General features: G+C 39.0%; 1 protein-coding gene across 9 annotated transcripts in view; it reads left to right on the top strand.

The window, feature by feature from the left end:
* ATP8A1 (ATPase phospholipid transporting 8A1) overlaps positions 1-21,355 on the top strand; it is a 241,625-nt gene that overhangs the window by 87,341 nt on the left and 132,929 nt on the right. For 6 of the 9 annotated variants that reach the window (XM_012474960.2, XM_012474961.3, XM_012474959.2 and 3 more), the window contains exon 15: positions 1,546-1,590. The exons of the other annotated variants lie outside the window; for them this stretch is intronic. In XM_012474960.2, coding sequence (XP_012330383.2) covers positions 1,546-1,590 — 45 coding nt within the window. The remainder of the gene's footprint in view (positions 1-1,545; positions 1,591-21,355) is intronic. 9 annotated transcript variants of the gene reach the window in all.

The following is a 21,355-nucleotide window of genomic DNA, read 5'->3' as shown; positions in this document are numbered from 1 at the left end:
ACAAAGGCGAAAAGCCAGATAGCATGTAGACACCAGAGCTTCTGGAGCAGCAATCACAGGGAAACTTGTAGATAGGATCGGTGGTAGGTGTGTGGGCTGTAGGTAGTGCTCAGCATTCTTTCAGGGTTGCACCACAGTTGGGGAGAGGGTCTCTGACACTGGAGCACTGGAGCTTTTAAGCTGAGTAACTTGGGAAACTCTATCCCCTGTCCTGGTATGAGATCAGGGGCTAGTGTAGCTTGGCAGGGCCATTCACAGTGTTGCTTGGGTAGTACCAGGCCCTTCCCTGGCACAGTCCATGGGCTAGGGTCCAAGCCTTGAGGTTGATCAGAAGTGATTGCTTTAAACATGCAGTTGCAGCCAATTTCCACAGAGCTTTGCAGTTTGCCAACTCCTTTTCTGGGAGTCCAACCCACAAAGGACTTGGTTAGCCCTTCTTCTTAAGCATGCATAAAAGCCCTTTTGTAGGACAGAGAATAGTAAGTTAAAAGAGGCCACCTCCATTGTGATTGGAGTGATATAGTGGATACTGCACTGGAAGCAATTTAATGTTTTGGAAGTGGAAGAGGTGCCTTTGGAAGTGGAAGAGTGGAGTCCCTGCCATGGCCAGGTTAATGAAAGGTTGAACTTTGAGGGAGTGATAGGATCCCATGAGTTTTTAACAAAGTTTATTGTATATTTGTCAAAAAGATAACAGTGACTTTCCATTTGTACTGAACTCTACATTTTAAAACTCTATGTCTAATAAATTTAAAGGAAAACTATCGAATGATTACATTACGAAAGAAATGGAAAATAAGAAAATCTAGTCTGTCATGTATTATGGGCCCCTTCCAGCTGAATACATGACTGGCTGATTGAAATGAAATAATCTCTCAGACTTTCCTAGTGTTCAGATGAGCTAATGGATGAAATTAAAGACAGTATTGATAAATATGTTTTCTGTTTGAGATAAAGAATGTTTTAATTAGTGGATTACAGTTTAAGAAAAATTTTTGAATATCATTTAATCTCTTAAACTAAGCTTCCATTTAATTATAGGAATGTAGTTAACTTTTACTTTAATGTACCTGTTGAAGTAACCATCATCTCATGGTAGCCAAAGTTACTTCTAAAATGTATTTGATAAATTTTATTAGTATGATAGTATGTTCCAAGATATTAGCATGTTTGTTACCTTAAAACATTTTATTCTGATTTTATAACACATGATTAATTTTCCATTGGCTTTAGCATGTATTTAAACTGCTAAGTTCAAATAATTCCTACTGAATTATGAATTTTGTGCATAAAATTAGTAAGTGTTGTGAAGAGGCAAGTTGGCTATACAGTTACAGGATAACTTTGTAAACCTGCTTAGCTACCATGAGTCATTATGTTCCATTTACTGTACTAACTGCCATTCTTTCAGATTCAACTAAAAGTTCATTTTGTTAACTTTTCAGTGATCTATCTTTTCATGCTTTCCTTCTTCATGATTTTATGATTCCAGCCTTTCTGTGATTATTTTTCCTCTCTTTCTGCCCCTGTTCTTGCTTTCTGAAGCCATGTCCCTGAACCTGAGGATTATGGCTGCTCTCCTGATGAATGGTAAGCTCTATGGACCTTTCTGCCTCATTGATCCCTTTAAAAGGTTTGCATTTTATTATTTTGTTAGACACATTTCACTATCTTTAAAATCTATATATGTTGCTGGGCAGTTAGGATAACAATGCTGTAAAGTAGGTATTTCTTGAAGTCTGTTGAATATTCCTGGTTTTCGATTGAGAAACTTTAGTCATTTTAGAAACATGTAGTTTATAGGTTAGGTTTGCCAGAGTTTTACATTATTTATCTATAATAAAGTCTAATGATCAATTTAAAAGTGTCGGCTTTGGACTACACCTCAGGTTTCTGCTACAGCTTCTGAAGCCTTCTGAGGTTTTTTTTTCTAGCTCAGTACTGCCACCTTCTGCCATTACTTATGTACTGTACACAGAGACCAAAAGACACGACTGAAACATACTCAAGCAGTTGAAATTTTCTTTTCTAATAAATCTGTATGCAGGCTATAGAGTGAACATTTCTTAAGTCTGGACCAAATGTGAGAAAACTATGCTACCAAGGACTAGAGTTAACTTGAATATATTTAATTTTGGCATTGTTAAAGACAGCGTATGGGTTTAATTTCACTACTATTTGAGTTTTTTGTTGGTTTTACCTTAAAATTCCTCCTATTTGTGAATTTGTATTTTCATCTTGGATAGTCCAAATGTATTTTGATATTTCTATAATTCATGAGTTGGTGGGCAAATGAAATTTCAGGAAATATGTTGAGAATTTATAGGTGATTACATTTTTATTTTTGTATTACTCATGTATTTGATGATGACGTTATATGCTAGCTGATGGTTCTTGGCAATGAGAAAAAACCAGGCCAACTTACAGTAGGTAGCTACTGGTTGGGAAATAGTTGTATCTCTATAAGCTATTTACATTAATACACCTAAGCAAGTAGAGCTATAACCATCATCTGATTATCTTTAATGTTAACAGAATATATGGAAAAATTTAATACATTATAAGCTTGCCCTCAAACTCATCTAAATGTAAATATGCAATCTATATATATCTAAGAGGTAATTATTTTTTTAACTTGGCATTTTTTGTGAATACTGGTTCAATTAGGGCAGTAAAATAGTTATTTTCCATTTCTTTTGTAATATAATCATTCAATACTTTTCATTTAAATTTATTAGACATAGAGTTTTAAAATGTAGAATTCAGTACAAATGAAAAGTCACTGTTATTTTTGACAAATATACAATAAACTTTGTTAAAAACTCATGGGATTCTATCACTCCCTCAAAGTTCAATATACTTTGAATTCCAATAACATCATTTAAATATTTTTCAGCAGGGAATTTATTTCAATGAAGTTAAGATTTGGTAAAACTTTTCAGTAAATCTCACAACACCTAGGGTTAATGACAGGCAGCTGTTTGGTCCTTGTGACAACTGATGAGTCACCACACACCCATTGCTTGGAGTGTCATACATTTTGACACCTACACACAAGTAATTTTTAGTATTTTTAAATGTGCCAAAGCATCTTACTATTAGTGGATAATTCAAGTTTAATATTATATAGATTCCCTCATATTTAATCCTTTGAGAAATAATTAAAATTTTTGACTGTATCTGCTTTTCTGTAACATTAACATAATTCTATTAATTTTAAATACTATTCATCAGTGTAGAAGTGATATACATACCTCTAATATAACTCAATTATTCCTAACAAGAAATTGCCTTCTCCATATTTTTCTTAATATTGGAAGGAAATGTTAAAAATTAGTATTTGTTCACTCAGGTGATTCAGAATATTCTACTTTCAATAGAGGTTGTTTGTAACTTTTATTGGTATTGGAAAAAGAGGATGTTATCTTATCTAATTTAGTAAGTACTTTCTGTAAAACACTCTTTTGGAAAATTTGATATTCTAAACTAGGTAACTCAAGAAATGTCAGCTTTGCCATAAATTGCTTGACATTTCCACTTATAGTTACATATAAGCTTAGATAGTAATGATTTTAAAAACTAATACTAGGGAAGGCTTTTACTACCATTACAATAAAATGAGTTGTTTGTTTGAGATGGGGTCTCGCTCTGTCACCCAGGCTGGAGTGCAGTGGCATGATCTCAGCTCACTGCAACCTCCACCTCCTGAGTTAAAGCGATTCTCCTGCCTCAGCCTCCCAAGTAGCTGGGACTACAAATGTGCACCACCACACTTGGCTCATTTTTATATTTTTAGTAGAGATGGGATTTTACTATGTTGGCCCGGCTAGTCTTAAACTCCTGAACTCAGGTGATCCGCCCCTCACTCCCAAAGTGCTGGGATTAACAACCACCACTCCTAGCCTCAAGTTTTATTTAAAATATATACCTGGATTCTCCATCTATAAAATAATTAATTACCTGTAGGCCTCCAAAAATGAAAGAACAAATGTTTCCTGAGCTGCCATTGTGTCCAAAGTTATGTGGAGTCATCAAAGATGTAGGGTTTGGATACTGAGCACCCAAGTTCAGATTTTCATTCTACTAGTGCTGTTGAACAAGTGACTCAACTCTCTGCCTGAGTGTCCTCATCTGGAAGAATGTAGATAATAATAGTAGTGGCATAATCGGGAGGTTTTGAAGATTAGATGAGTTGTGTTTGTATAGTGCTTTGGAGAGTGTCTGCACATAGTAAGCCCACAGTGAGTGTTAGTTCTGGTGCTGTCACTTAATCCTCATGACATATTTAACATGTCCATTTTAAACCTGGTGAAATTTAGGCAAAAAAGCTAATAAGCAATTTGCCCCAAATTATATAACCAGTAGACCTGAGTGTTGAAACCCATGTCAGCCTGGTTATAAAACAGTACTGGACTGGTTACATTACATCCTATGGACTTTAAAGAAATTTAAAGAACATATGCTTTTTAAATCACAAGATATCCTTGGAACTTCAGTCATTTTATCTTGATGTTTCTTTTTCATTTGATATTTTCAACCTAGAATTTCTTTCAGTAAATTTCTTGTGGTGTTAGGCAAGAGCAGATCAAGCAGGTAAAATTTAACAAATTTAAGGAAAATTAGCATGAGGGCACCCAACTTTGCACAGCTTTGGGCATTTGTCCAAAACTGGTTTCACACTGCCAATGAAACCAAGATCAAAAGTGTGATCCCAGTTGAATCCTGTGCTCCAACCACCTGATTGCATCTTCATGCTGCTGGTCTTCAGGAGTAAATAGTGTAGCTGACTCTATAAGTCCAAAATCTGAAAGGGCATTCCAATATGGCTGCTCAGCAGCTTCAGTTTCATGTAAAGTTCATTGAATTCCATGTATAAAACCCATGAGCTTATATGTATTTTACTGCCCTAATTGAACCAGTATTCAAAAATGTGCCAAGTTAAAGCAATAATTACCTCTTATGTATAGATTGCATATTTACATTTAGCTGAGTTTGAAGGCAAGCTTATAATGTATTAAATTTTTCCACATATTCTGTTAACATTAAAGATAATCAGATGATGGTTATAGCTCTACTTGCTTAGGTGTATTAATGTAAATAGCTTATAGAGATATAACTATTTCCCAACCAGTAGCTACCTACTGTAAGTTGCCCTGGTTTTTTCTCATCATTGCCAAGAACCATCAGCTAGCATATAACCTCATTTTTTATTAAAAATCTACTTCTCTGAATTGATAGTGTCAATATTTTGGATTGGAGGGAAAAATCTATTTATTCTTAACATCAGTGTAGCCCTAAGATATGCTCATTTTCCTCATTTTCTAAAGCTATATATTTCAATGATTTTTCTCATTTTCTGTCTTCTGTGATGAAAAATTCTAAGCATGAACAAAAGCAGACAGATGTACTGATCCACTTGCTTCAATAATATGCAGTTAAGACCAGTTCATTTATGTCTCTCTCCAACTGCCATTTTGAAGCAAATCCAAAATAACGTATTGTTTGTTTTTCTCAACTGTTTAATATAGTTTCACAGTATTCTTGCTGATCATTTTTTAAGTAAATGCTACTGAGGGTGATTCCCCAGAAGGATCACCTTAAAGTGTTAAAGTGTTCTGTGCTTAGACATTTCACTGTGGTTTTTAGTATTATCGCAATAACAGTGGATAGTACTACACTGTATTTTCTATTTTCTGGTCTTATTTATTTTCTCATTTCATTCTGGTCTATAATTATGTATGAAGTGAGTGGTATTCATTTATTCTGCTGCAAAAGCTAGGCTCACTGAAACATTCTTCCAGGTGTGACTGTAAAACAGAGATCTAACACATCCAAATTAATGTTCATCTTCAAAGCAGTCACCTTGGCAGGTAATTTACTCATTTCAGTAATGCAGACGTTTCACAGAATGTTTTTGAAATTCCTCTTGTGTAACTGCCTTCAGAAATACATTGAGTCACATAGTGTATTAGTTCATTTTCATGCTGCTGATAAAGACATACCCGAGACTGGGCAATTTACAAAAGAAAGAGGTTTAATTGGACTTACAGTTTCATGTGGCTAGGGAAGCCTCACAATCATGGTGGAAAGCAAGGAGAAGCAAGTTATGCCTTATGTGGATGATAGCAGGTAAAGGCAGAGCTTATGCAGGAAAATTCTCCCTTATAATCACCATCAGATCTCATGAGATTTAACTCGCTATCACAAGAACAGCACAGGAAAGACCTGCCCCCATGATTCGGTTACCTCCCACTGGGTCCCTCCCATAACACGTGAGAATTCAAGATGAGATTTGGGTGGGGACACAGCCAAACCATATCATTCTGCCCCTGGCCCCTGCCAAATCTTATATCCTCACATTTCAAAACCAATCATGCCTTCCTAACAGTTCCCCGAAGTCTTAACTCATTTCAGCATTAACTCAAAAGTCCATGGTCTAAACTCTCATCTGAGACAAGGCAAGCCTTTCTGCCTATGTGCTTGTAAAATCAAAAGCAAGTTAGTTACTTCCTAGATATGATGGGGATATAGGCAGGGGGTAAATACAGCCATTCCAAATGGGAGACATTGGCCAAAACAAAGGGGCTATGGGCCCCATGCAAGTCTGAAATCCAGCAGGGCAGTCAAATCTCTTAAAGCTCCCAAATGATCTTCTTTGACTCCATGTCTCACATCCAGGTCACACTGATGCAAGAGGTAGGTTCCCATGGCCTTGGGCAGTTCCATCCCTGTGGCCCTGCAGGGTACAGCCCCACTCCGGGCTGATTTCATGGGCCGGCATTGAGTGTCCACAGCTTTTCCAGGTGCATGGTACAAGCTGTTGGTGGATCTACCATTGTGGCGTCTGGAGGACAGTGGCCCTCTTCTCACAGCTCCACTAGGCAGTGCCCCAGTAGGGACTCTGTGGGGGCTCTGACCCCACATTTCCATTCTGCACTGCCCCAGCAGAAGTTCTCCATGAAGGCCCCACCCCCACAGCAAACTTTTGCCTGGACATCCAGGAGTTTCCATACATCTTCTGAAGTCTACATGGAGGTTCCCAAACCTCAATTCCTTTTTTTTTTCTTAGACAGAATTCTGCCCTGTTGTCCACACTGGAGTGCAGTGGTGCGATCTCAGCTCACTGCAACCTCTGTCTCCTGGGTTCAAGTGATGCTCCTGCCTCAGCCTCCTGAGTAGCTGGGATTACAGGCATGCACCACCACGCCCAGCTAATTTTACGTATTTTTAGAAGAGATGGGGTTTCCCCAGTTGACCAGGCTGGTCTCAAACTCCTGATCTCAGGTGATCCGCCCACCTCGACTTCCCAAAGTGCTAGGGTTACAGGTGTGAGCCACCAAGCCTGGCCCAAACCTCAATTCTTGATGTCTTTGTACCCACAGGCTCAATACTGCATGGGAGCTGCCAAGGCTTGGGGCTTCCACCCTCTGAAGCAACAGCCTGAGCTGTACCTTGTCCCCTTTTAGCCATGGCTGCAGTGGCTGGGACACAGGGCACCAAGTCCCTAGACTGAGCGCTGCACGGGGACCCTGGGCCTGGCCCACAAAACCATTTTCTCCTAGGCCTACAAGCCTGTGATGGGAAGAGCTGCCGTGAAGATCTCTGACATGCCCTGGAGACATTTTTCCCATTATCTCAGGGATTAATATTTGGCTCCTCCTTAGGTATGCTAATTTCTGCAGCTGCTTCAATTTCTCCTCAGAAAATGGGGTTTTCTTTTCTATCACATTGTCAGGCTGCAAATTTTCCGAACTTTTATGCTCTGCTTCCCTGATAAAACTGAATGCCTTTAACAGCACCCAAGTACCTCTTGAATGCTTTACTGCTTAGAAATTTCTTCCACCAGTTACCCTAAATCATCTCTCTCAAGTACAAAGTTCCACAGATCTCTAGGGCAGGGGCAAAATGCCGCCAGTCTCTTTGCTAAAACATAACAGGAGTCACCTTTTCTCCAGTTCCCAAGAAGTTCCTCATCTCCATCTGAGACTACCTCAGCCTGGACCTTATTGTCCATATCACTGTCAGGCTTTGGTCAAAGCCCTTAAACAAATCTCTAGGAAGTTCCAAACTTTTCCACATTTTCCCGTCTTCTTCTGAGCCCTCCCAGTAGTTTCAACCTCTGCTTATTACCCAGTTCCAAAGTCACTTCCACACTTTTGGGTATCTTTTCAGCAACACCCCACTCTTCACTATCATGAGAACAGTATAGGAAAGACCTGTCCCCACGATTCAATTACCTCCCATCGGATCCCTCCCACAACACGTGGGAATTCAAGATGAGATTTGGGTGGGAACACAGCCAGACCATATCGCATAGAAAATGAGGCCTCATTACTTTGGTCAAAACCAGTATCTAACAAAAATATTATTATTGAATTCAATCACTTGCTCGTATTTTTGGACTTCACTCTACTTTGAATAAAAAATTCATTTCTAAAAATTAAATCTCCCTACAAGGAATTGGCACAGCCAATTGTGCCATTGAAAAGCAGGAGGTGCAGAACTTTCCCCCAAAACACTGCTTTATTGCAAGGCCCCAAGGCCAGAGGTCCCAGCAGCAGCAGCCGCAGTAGGTCCCCCAGGAGAACCTCCAGGGCCACACAGAGTGCCCATTGTGCACAGGCTATGCTGCATAGTGCCTCCTCCCTGACTTCACTCCAGCTCCACTTCAGCCTCCTCCCTGACTTCACCTCCAGCTCCACTTCACGCCAGCCACAGTGAGTTATCACACCAGCATGGATCTCTGCCTGCTGCTGATGGCCATGGCTATCGAGTAGGTGGTGTTCCATCAGTTCTTTATACTAAGTCCTTTGTGAAGCATTCCACAGAGCTTGTGTCAATGGCATCTGTTCACCTGGCCTCCAAAATAGAAGAGGCTTCAAGACAAATAGGAGATATCATCAGCATGTTTCATCACCACTGACCTTTGAGAGAGGAAACAGAAGCTTACGCCTCTACTATTGGATCAAAATTATGTTCACTTAACAAACCAGATTATAAAAGCAGAAAGACAAGCGCTCCAGGAGCCAGATGTTTGTCACAATACCCACCCTTAGATCATCATTATATACCTTCAGGTGTTAGAGTGTTAGTGCAACTAACGCCTGGCCCAGACTTCATGGAATGGCATGAGTGAGTGACAGCCTTCACACAGATGTTTTCTCTGATTATAGCCCTGAGAGAATCACCTGTGCCTGCATCTGTCTCACTGCCTGGATACTGGAGAACCCTCTGCCCAATTGTCCCATTGGCTTTTTTTGGAGCAAGAAGAAATTCAAGAAATCTGCTTTGAAATACTGCAGCTTTGTACTCAGAAAAAAGATTAACTGACACACCTGAAAAGTGACGTGGAAAAGAGTGAGCTATTTTAGAAGCAAAGGCACAAGTCAAGGACCTGCAGCTTGGCAGCACACAGGTTATAAACAATGCTTGATGGTTCTCACCTGTGCCCATGCTGGCAGAATTTTCCAAAGAAGGCAGAAGAAGCAGGCCTTTCCCACTTTCTGTGAAGGATGCTGAGAGGAAACTGGAGGGCACAGGAAAGCCTCATGAACATCTTACCAAACAGGGAGAGAGATGAAGGTGAAACGGGAGCCAGGAGCAGTTTTTAGGTCCCCATTGAGATCCACTCCTTCCAAAAGGAGGAAGAGCCACAGAGCTCAGCTCCCTGCAGGTCCAAGTTAAAGAGCCAGTGACTTCCTGTTGAGATGAGCTGATGGTGCTCCCTACAAAGACTCCCTTGTGTCCAAGCACTACAAGTCTTCCAAAAAGTCTCACAAGTCTTAGAGACAGGCCTCATCCAATTCATGAAGACAGTCATTGGAGTGACCAGATAATCCTGAAAATACAAGAAGAAAAGTTGTTTAACCACAGAGATCAGGGTCAGGGTGTTTGAAGTTGTGAGTGGGCCATAACTGCGAGTCGGACTGCTTTGGGAACAGCAGACATCAGGGGTAACCCAGGGGTCCCAGTCTACTGGCTGACTTCAGGCCTCTTCCCAGAGGGATGTCTGGAGTGCTGCCTAGCCTTTGAGCCATTGGCATGTACCTCAGTGTGAGTGGCCCTGCATTACAACTCGTTCTGGAAATGGTTATTGACCCTGTACCTTGTGATAAATTTTGAAATGGAATTGAGGGGACCATTAAGTGCCTTTCAGGCCAGCTTAGGGCACAGTGCACACCTGTGACAGCACACACCTGTCCCAGTGCCGGGCCCACCTGTGCAACAGCCTTGCACATGCTGGGTGGAAAGCAAGTACACTCACCCCCATTGGTGTGGCTTGGTGCTAACAAGTTGTCTCTTCACTCCCATACCAAGACTCAATTATATTAGACCAGTAAAATGGCTATATTAGCTTGAATTTACATGTATATTTTGCAGTGTCTCACAATATGAGAAAATTATCTTAATAGCTCCTGTGATCTATCCATGTTGTAAATAAACATGTTTAAATTACAAGTTAAAGCTGCACATGAAAACTGAGAACTTTAATTGTCCACTTAAAACTTGTTACATGTGAAAAATATTAGGTTGGTGCAAAAGTAATTGTGATTTTTGCACAATTGTTTTTGAATGGCAAAAGTCACAATTACTTTTGCATCTGTCTAATATTTAGATCTGTTGAAAATCATAGACTTTTCTCTGTGCAACCCTAAATGCAGGCTACCAGCTCCTAAATAAAGAAGTTCCTTGTGTGTGCATTTTATGTAGTTAAACAATTCTCTCTACTCAGGACACTTGGAATGTTAAAGAATTTATAGTTTGTCATTCTGCTTGCTTAAGTGTTCAAATGTACATAGCCATGAGTACCTATTCTAGTGGTATGTCTGAGCTGCCATCCTGCTCCTTACTCATGAAAGTGATGAAGTTTTGAAAACAAAAACAAAACAAAAACTCAAGACAGTGTTTAATTTTAAAGTTATACTGCCTTTTTTGTGTATGCATGAGTGTAATATATATATATGTATATAATGTAAATTTAGTGTATAGGTAAGGTGTTTATTTCAGATGACTGATGGATTTCGTACTGTTTTAAATTTGATTTTTTTTAAGTTCACAGTGCATTAACACGTTACAAGTTCAAAGGGTGTAAAAAGGTTTTGATCCACCCCGTCTTAGAGCCCTCCATTTCCCCTACCAAAGACAGCCTGTGTGACCAATTTCAAGTGTGCCTTTACAGATCTCTTCTATAAATATTCATACATTTATTTTTCTCTCACATTTTTACAGAAAGTGAAGCATTCTGTACACACTGCTTTGTACCAGATTTTTATTTGACAGTGCATCTTTGAGCACTGTCAAATATTTTTATGGAATTTTTTCATATTCTATAAAAAGCTTCCCTTTGTGTGTATAGTATTCTATTGTGTAAATGCACCACAGTATTTTTAAGCAGCACTACTGATGGACCTTTGGGTTTTCTAACTTTTTGCTATTAAAAACGTACTGTAGGAGTTGGGCCCAGTAGCTCACACCTGTAATCCCAGCTCTTTGAGAGGCCGATATGAGTGAATTACCTGAGGTCAGGAGTTCAAGACCAGTGTGACCAACATGGTGAAACATTGTCTCTACTAAAAATCCAAAAATTAGCCAAGCGTGCTGACACATACCTGTAAACCCAGCTACTCAGGAGGCTGAGGCAGGAGAATCACTTGAACCCAGGAGGTGGAGGTTGCAGTGAGCTGAGATTGTGTCACTGCACTCCAAGTGAGCCAAGATCGTGCCATTGCACTCTAGTAGCCTGGGTGACAGAGTGAGACCCTGTCTCAAAAACAAAAAAGTACTGTAAAGTATAAATTTATACATATAATATTTTGTACCAGTTAAACACTATAAATTCCTAGAACTGGAATTGCTGGATAAAAGAATTTTAAATTTTGCCCAATTGCTTTTTTTTTTAGAAGTTGTACCAGTTTATGTTATCACCAATGATACATGCTTTACTATTTTCCCACAATTACAACAGCACAAAGTTGTCAAACATTATTTTCACCACAATACATTTAAATTTCGCTTCTCCATTATGAGGTAAAGTTGAATGTGTGTTTAACACCATTTATATTTCCTTCCTTGTGAATTGTGTGTTTACATCCTTTGCTCATTGTTGAACTACATAATTGATCTTTTTGTAAATCGATTTCTGGGAATTCTTTTTATTCCGTGGAAATTAACCTTTAGTCTATAATTTGGAAATATTTTTTTCCCAGTTGTCATTTAGCTTTTGACTTTTCTTGCAGAAGTTGGTTTGGTTTTGTTTTGTTTTAAGAGATGGTCTCCCTCTGCCACCCAGGCTGGAGTACAGTGAGTGGTACCATCATAGTTCACTGCAGCCTCAAACTCCAGAGCTCAAGGGATCCTCCCACCCCTGCCTCCCAAGTAGCTGGGATTGCAGGTGCACACCACCGGGCCTGGATAATTTTGAAATTTTTTGCAGAGGCGGGTCTTGCTATTTTGCCCAGACTAATTTCACACTCTTGGCCCCAAGCAATCTTCTTGCCTCAGCCTCCCAAAGTGCTGGGATTACAGGTGTGAGCTACTGCAGGCAGCCTGTTGACATAGTTTTTGCTATGCCGAAATATTTAGCTTTATGTAGTCAGATTTATGTATTATGTTTTCTGAACTATATATGATACCTGATATTTTTACATTCCTAAGTTTTTGTAAAAAAAAAATTTGAAATTTTAGTTTATTTATGAAATCATTGATTCATCTGGAGTTTATTTTGGTTTACAAGGTGAAAATTATGAGTTCAGCCCTTTTCTTCCTTTTTTTTTAGTGGCTCTCCTGTTGACATGAATTTTGAATTTAAAAAAAAAGTCTTAGTTCTTATTGTCATATGCAAAGATAGCTAATACTGTTAAGCCATATGTTCTTTGAATCTTTTAATTATTATTGCTGTAGAGATTGTTCATTTTTGTATGATCAGAAAATGAGTAGTTACAATGTATCACAGCTGTGAAATCAGCCTAAAGAAGCTGCAAATTATTTTACATTGTGGGTTCCCTGCTCTGATCTCCTTACCTTAACTGTGATACTCCCTGCCTTATTGCTTCTTGCAAAATACCATAATGTCATTGTCTCCTTGGAAGCAAAGTGCTACATGAAAATTGCTAGGCAAAAATGTAACCAAACGTTGATGCTGGCTTGCATTTTTATTTGTGAAAGTTTCCAAATCACATAGTTTGTCAACTGACAGTCTAAATTATTAGTTTTACTTTTAATGTGATGGTTCTTATTTTGATACGAGCCTCCAAATTTTATCTGTTTATTTTTACTAAAAGTAAACATTTTGTACAATTTTGGAGAGGAATGGTGGAAACTCCATGCCTGAGGTATCCAACCTAGGCTGTCTGATTAGAGGATGAATTGTTTATAGTTTTTTGTTTCTGGGTTTTTTGTTTTTTGTTTTCTGTTTTTGTGGGTTTTTTGTTTGTTTGTTTGTTTGTTTTTTGAGACAGAGTCTTACTCTGTCACCCAGGCTGGAGTGGAGTGCAGTCGTGCAATTTCAGCTCACTGCAACCTCTGCCACTCAGGTTCAAGCGATTCTCGTGCCTCAGCCTTCCAAGTAGCTGGGACTACAGGTTTGTGTCACCATACCAACTAATTTTTATATTTTTAGTAGAGATGGGACTTCATCATGTTGACCAGGCTGGTCTTGAACTCCTGACCTCAAGTATCCATCCACTTCAGCCTCCCAAAGTGCTGGGATTACAGCTCCTAGACTGTTTTGGGGTATTTAAAATTATCTTGGGAAGGAAGTCACTTTCTGGAAGAAGAGTTCTTTTTTAGCGTTAGCCTTGGCAGCACCTTCGTTAGTGAGTGGAACATGGGTTATGTCCATGTAAATATGTCCATTGCATATCTAGAGCTACTCAAATATGTTTGAAAATTAAGTCAATTATGGTAACTGATTTATAAAACGAAATAATTATTGGTGAGATTAATAAGAGATATCTTCAGATTTAAATGGCTTTTTCATCTGGAATTCTTTGGAAAGAAAATAGACTTCTTGCAAGATGTTACTAGGAATATTCCTTGACATTTCAATTTATCTAATAAGTAGAAAAGTACAGCTATAAACCGTTTATGAATATATATATATATATATTTTTTTTTTATTGTACTTTAAGTTCTGGGGTACATGTGTAGATCTTACAGGATTGTTACATAGGTACACACATGCCATGGTGGTTTGCTGTCTCCATCCTCCCATCACCTACATCAGGCATTTCTCTCAATGTTATCCCTCCCCAACCTCCCCACCCCCTGCTGTCCCTCCCCTAGCCCCCCCACCCCCCAACAGACCCCAGTGTGTGATATTCCCCTCTCTGTACCCATGTGTTCTCATTGTTCAACACCCCCCTATGAGTGAGAACATGCAGTGTTTGGTTTTCTGTTCTTGTGTCAGTTTGCTGAGAATGATGGTTTTCAGATTCATCTATGTCCCGACAAAGGACAAACTCATCGTTTTTTATGGCTGCATAGTATTCCATGGTGTATATGTGCCACATTTTCTTTGTCCAATCTATCATTGATGGGCATTTGGGTTGGTTCCAGGTCTTTGCTATTGTAAACAGTGCCACAGTGAATACACGTGTGCACGTGTCTTTTTAATAAAAGGATTTATAATCTTTTGGGTATATACCCAGTAATGGGATTGCTGGGTCAAATGGAATTTCTATTTCTAGATCCTTGAGGAATCGCCCCATTGTCTTCCACAATAGAACTAATTTACACTCCCACCAACAGTGTAAAAGTGTTCCTATTTCTCCACATCCTCTCCAGCATCTGTTGTCTCCAAAATTTTTAATGATTGCCATTCTAACTGACGTTAGATGGTATCTCAATGTGGTTTTGATTTGCATTTCTCTAATGACCAGTGATGATGAGCATTTTTTCATATGTTTCTTGGCCTCATAAATGTCTTCTTTTGAAAAGTGCCTGTTCATATCCTCTGCCCAGTTTTTGATAGGGTCTTTTTTTTTTTTTAAATAAATTTGTTTAAGTTTTTTGTAGATTTTGGACATGCCCTTTGTCAGATGGATAGACTGTAAAAAATTTTCTCTCGTTCTGTTGGTTGCTGGTTCACTCTAATGATTATTTCTTTTGCTATGCTGAAACTATTAATTAGATCCCATTTGTCTATATTGGCTTCTGTTGCCATTGCTTTTGGTATTTTAATCATGAAGTCCTTGCCTATGCCTATGTCCTGAATGGTATTGCCTAGGTTTTCTTCTAGGGTTTTTATGGTATTAGGTCTTATGTTTAAGTGTTTAATCCATCTGGAGTTCATTTTAGTGTAAGGTGTAAGGAAGAGGTCTAGTTTCAGCTTTCTGCACATGGCTAACCAGTTATCCCAACACCATTTATTAAACAAGGAATCCTTTCCCCATTGCTTGCTTTTGTCATGTCTGTCAGAGATCAGATGGTTGTAGATGTGTGGCATTGCTTCCAAGGCCTCTGTTCTGTTCCACTGGTCCATATCTCTGTTTCGGTACCAGTACCATGCTGTTTTGATTACTGTAGCCTTGTAGTATAGTTTGAAGTCAGGTAGCATGATGCCTCCAGCTTTGTTCTTTCTGCTTAGGATTCTCTTAGCTATGTGGGCTCTCTTTTGGTTCTATATGATGTTTAAAGTGGTTTCTTCCAGTTCTGTGAAGAAGGTCAATGGTAGCTTAATGGGAATAGCACTGAATCTATAAATTACTTTGGGCAGTGTGGCCATTTTCACGATATTGATTCTTCCTAACCATGAGCATGGAATGTTTTTCCATCTGTTTGTGTCCTCTCTTATTTCCTTGAGCAGTGGTTTGTAGTTCTCCTTGAAGAGGTCCTTTACATCCTTTGTTAATTGTATTCCTAGTTATTTATTCTCTTTGTAGCAATTGTGAATTGGAGTTCGCTCTTGATTTGGTTCTCTTTTAGTCTGTTATTGGTGTATAGAAATGCTTGTGATTTCTACACATTGATTTTGTATCCTGAGACTTTGCTGAAGTTGCTTATCGGTTTCAGGAGATTTTGGGCTGAGACAATGGGGTCTTCTAAATATACAGTCATGTTGTCTGCAAATAGAGACAATTTGACTTCCTCCTTTCCTATTTGAATACCCCTTATTTCTTTTTCTTGCTTGATTGCTCTGGCTAGAACTCCCAATACTATATTGAATAGGAGTGGTGAGAGAGGGCATCATTGTCTAGTGCCAGATTTCAAAGGGAATGCTTCCAGTTTTTGCCCATTTAGTATGATATTGGCTGTGGGTTTGTTGTAAATAGATTTTATTATTTTGCAATACATTCCAACGATACCTAGTTTATTGAAGGTTTTTAGCATAAAGGGCTGCTGAATTTTGTCGAAGGCCTTCTCTGCATCAATTGAGATAATCATGTGGTTTTTGTCTTTGGTTCTGTTTATGTGATGGATTACATTTATAGACTTGCATATGTTGAACCAGCCTTGCATCCCAGGGATGAAGCCTACTTGATCATGATGAATAAGCTTTTTGATGTGCTGTTGTATTCAGTTTGCCAGAATTTTATTGAAGATTTTTGCATTGATGTTCATCATGTATACTGGCCTGAAGTTTTCTTTTTTAGTTGTGTCTCTGCCAGGTTTTGGTATCAGGATGATGCTGGTCTCATAAAAAGAGTTAGGGAAGATTCCCTTTTTTTGTATTGTTTGTAATAGTTTCAGAAGGAATAGTACCAGCTCCTCTTTGTACATCTGGTGGAATTCGGCTGTGAACCCGTCTGGACCTGGACTTTTTAAGGTTAGTAGGCTATTAATTGCTGCCTCAACTTCAGACCTTGTTGTTGGTCTATTCAGGGTTTCAACTTCTTCCTGGTTTAGGCTTGGGAGGGTGCAAGTTTCCAGGAGTTTATCCATTTCTTTCAGATTTACTGGTTTATGTGCATAGAGTTGTTTGTAGTAATCTCTGATGGTAGCTTGTATTTCTGTGGAATCAGTGGTGATATCCCCTTTATTGTTTTTTATTGCATCTATTCAATTCTTCTCTCTTTTCTTTTTTATTAATCTGGCTAGCAGTCTATTTTGTTGATCTTTTCAAAAAAATCAGCTCCTGGATTTATTGATTTTTGAAGGTTTTTTTTTATGTCTCTATCTCCTTCAGTTCTGCTCTGATCTCAGTTATTTCTTGCCTTCTGCTAGCTTTTGAGGTTTTTGATCTTGCTTCTCTAGCTCTTTCAATTTTGATGATAGGGTATCAATTTTAGATCTTTCCTCGCTTCTCATGTGGGCATTTATTGCTATAAATTTCCCTCTAGACACTGCTTTAAATGTGTCCCAGAGATTCTGGTATATTGTATCTTCCTTCTCATTGGTTTTGAAGAACATCTTTATTTCTGTCTTCATTTCATTGTTTATCCAGTTGTCATTCAGGAGACAGTTGTTCCATTTCCATGAAGTTGTGCAGTTTTGAGTGAGTTTCTTAATCCTGAGTTCTAATTTGATTGCACTGTGGTCTGAGAAACTGTTTGTTATGATTTATGTTCTTTTGCATTTTGCTGAGGAGTGATTTACTTCCAATTATGTGGTCAATTTTAGAGTAGGTGTGATGTGGTGCTCAGAAGGATGTATATTCTGTGGATTTGGGGTGGAGAGTTCTGTAAATGTCTGTTAGGTTTGCTTGGGCCAGATCTGAGTTCAAGTCCTGGATATTCTTACTGATCTTCTGTTTTGTTGATCTGTCTAATATTGACAGTGGAGTGTTGAAGTCTCCCACCATTATTGTGTGGGAGTCTACATCTCTTTGTAGGTCATTAAGAACTTGCCTTATGTACCTGGGCGCTCCTGTATTGGGTCCATATATATTTAGGATTGTTAGCTCTTCTTGTTGCATTGATTTGTTTACCATTATGTAATGTCCTTCTTTGTCTCTTTTGATCTTTGTTGCTTTAAAGCCCATTTTATCAGAGACTAGGATTGCAACCCCTGCTTTTTTTTGCTCTCCATATGCTTGGTAAATCTTCTTCCATCCATTTATTTTGAGTCTGTGTGTGTCTTTGCACATGAGATGGGTCTCCTGAATACAGCACACTGATAGGTCTTGGCTGTTTATCCAGTTTGCCAGTCGTGTCTTTTGATTGGCACATTTATGCCATTTACATTTAACATTAATATTGTTATGTGCGAATTTGTTCACGCCATTTGTTACTGGCTGGTTGTTTTTCCCATTAGTTGACGCAGTTTCTTCATTGTGTCATTGATCTTTACCGTTTGGTACATTTTTGCAGTGGCTGGTTGTTCCTTTCCATGTTTGGTGCTTCCTTCAGGAGCTCTTGTAAGGCAGGTCTGGTGGTGACAAAATCTCTCAGCATTTGCTTGTCTGTAAAGGATTTTATTTCTCGTCCTCTTACGAAGCTTAGTTTGGCTGGTTATGAAATTCTAGGTTGAAAGTTCTTTTCTTTAAGGATGTTGAATATTGGCCCCTACTCTCTTCTGGCTTGTAGTGTTTCTGCTGAGAGATCTGCTGTGAGTCTGATGGGCTTCCCTTTGTGGGTGACCCACCCTTTCTCTCTGACTGCCCTTAGCACTTTTTCCTTCATTTCAACCCTGGTGAATCTGATGGTCATGTGCCTTGGGGTTGCTCTTCTTGAGGAGTATCTTTGTGCTGTTTTCTGTATTTCCTGGATTTGAATATTAGCCTGCCTTGCTAGATTGGGGAAGTTATCCTGGATAATGTCCTGAAGAGTGTTCTTGGATTCATTCTCCTCGTCACATTCAGGTACACCGATCAAGCGTAGATTAGGTCTTTTCACATAATTCCATATTTCTTGGAGGCTTTGTTCATATCTTTTCACTGTTTTTTCTCTAATCTTGCCTTCTCATTTTATTTTATTGAGTTGATCTTTAAAGTCTATCCTTTCTTCTGCTTGATCGATTCAGCTGTTGAAACTTGTGTATGCTTCACAAAGTTCTCATGCTGTGTTTTTCAGCTCCATCAAGTCATTTATGTTCTTCTCTAAGCTGGTTATTGTAGTTAGCATTTTGTCTGACTTTTTTCAAGGTTTTTAGTTTCTCTGCATTGGGTTAGATCATGTTCTGTTAGCTCAGAGAAGTTTGTTACTACCCACCTTCTGAAGCCTGCTTCTGTCAATTCGTTAAACTCATTCTCCATCCTTTTTTGTTCCCTTGCTGGTGAGGAGTTGTGATCCCTTGGAGGAGGAGATGCATCCTGGTCTTTGATGATTTCCTCCTTTTTGCACTGGTTTCTTCCCATCTTTGTGTGTTTATCTACCTGCGATCTTTGAAGTTGGTGATTTTGGATGGGGTCTCTGAGTGGACGTCCTTTCTGTTGATGTTTTATTTTTAGTTTTTCTTCTAACAGTCAGGCCCCTCTGCTGTAGGGGAGGTCCACTCCAGATCTTGCTTGCCTGGGAATCACCCACGAGGGCTGTGGAGCAGCAAGGATCGCTGCCTGATCTTTCTTCTGGTAGCTTCATCCCAGAAAGGTACCCACCAGGTGTCAGCCTGAGCTCTCCTATATGAGGTGGTTTTTTTTGCTTATTCAGGGGTCTTGGAGCCATTTGAGGAGGCAGTCAGTCCCTTGTCTGCCTGCAGAGAGGCTGCTGGACTGCCTCGGACTCAGCCCAGCTGCTGTATAGGCTTCCTCTGGCTTTTGTTTACACAGGTGAGATTAGACACGCCTTGGCAATGGCAGACACCCTTCCCCACACTGAGATCGATCGTCCTGGGTCAAACTCAGACTGATGTGCTGGCTGTGAAACTCTCCAAGTGAGAGAGCTTCAGTTTGCTGGTCTTCATGGGGGTGGGACCTGCCAAGCTGTATCACCTATCTCCCTGCTTTTAGCTCTCCCTCTTCCGGCGGGGGGGGCAGGTAGATCCCTCCCACAGGTGCTCTCAGCACTAGTCAGAACTTCTGCCCAGATCTGTGCCGAAAACTCACAATGCCTGGCCGGCCGGAGCTGTCACTCAGATCTGTGTTAGTAACTCACGGTGCTTTTCGGCCTGGCAACGTTCTGCTGGACTGTTCTCAATGGCCATGGGAGAAGCGCAGCATCTGAACTGGAGTGCCAAGGGGATAAAGTCCCCGGTCCTCTGTCCAGTTGCACTTCCGGAGTGGGGCAGCACCCCACCCTGACTCAGTTCACTGTCCTTGGGCTACATCCACTGTCCAGCCAGTCTCATTGAAATGAACCTGGTACCTTGGTAGGAAATGCAGAGATCACTTGCCTTCTGCGTCTCTCTCACTGGGAACTGTGCTCTGGAGCTGTTCCTATTCGGCTGTCTTGGCGGAAGTCATTATGAATATATTTTATTAATAGGAACATTTCATGAAGCCTCAAGTAATGAACTCTTTTTAATAAATGGTAATATTTGGAGGAGAAATGCTAACTTGTTGTCTATACATTGATAAGTCATTTAAAAGTTCTTGGATTTTTTTCCTTCCAACTTTAGCCCCCAAAGATATTTTGATTATTCTAAACTACTACTTGTTAATAAAGATGTATTATCTTATGATTTTGAGATTTAATAGACCAAACTTAGTACATATAAATAAATATGTGTTCCGTTATAAACATTCTAACTTCCTCCTTAGGTTTACTGGAGGAATGTGTTTCATTGAAGATACTATGTATGTTCTGTTCTTTCAAATTTGATTTTCTTCAATGAGTTTTCCTTCTTGTCAAGCTTCTGCCTTTAAAATATGAAAGTCTTGATATCTGACATGTTGACATTGATACTACTCTTTGTAACCTGTAAACGTTGTAATTTAAATCTTTCTGGATTATAATTGCTTAGTATCAGACACATTTTTTTCCCTCAGTGAAATCTGAAATTTTCTTCTGTGCACTGAAGCTCAAATGTATATATTTTCACTAAACTTTGCAAACTATACCCTTTTCTTTTGACGTTCCCACTTAAGTTTTCCTTCTTTTTCCTTTGAATCTCAGTATTTTTATATTTAATTGCATGGCCACGGAATTAATGATAGCTAGTTTGCAGAGATAATTGGCTCCATTTATATCCTATGAAGTACATAATACATTTGCTGATCTGAAGATAGCCACAACACAAAAAAATTCCATACTTTTGTGATTTGTTCTTACATTTACAGAACATAATACGTTCATAAATATTTGCTCAGATATTAGTGATAGATGTTGATATAATCTGTAAATGGTTTATTCGTGTTTTTATATTTCATGATTTTCATCACTACATATAAAGATTTTAAAGTTCTCATATGCCTAAAATAAAAGAATATTTTGTATAAAAACTTTCATTAATTCTTAAAATCCTAAAAATTGAAAATATTATAGAAGTGGAAGAAATTTAGTTCCAGATGTTTTAATAGTTTTATTTCTTATATTTTTTT

Source organism: Aotus nancymaae, unplaced genomic scaffold (genome assembly GCF_030222135.1).
Source record: "Aotus nancymaae isolate 86718 unplaced genomic scaffold, 86718_ANA_hifiasm-v0.15.2.pri h1tg000006l, whole genome shotgun sequence".
In the NCBI taxonomy this organism is placed as follows: domain Eukaryota; kingdom Metazoa; phylum Chordata; class Mammalia; order Primates; family Aotidae; genus Aotus; species Aotus nancymaae.
The sequence above is the reverse complement of the archived record's forward strand: the minus strand, read 5'-3'. Positions and strand labels throughout refer to the sequence as shown.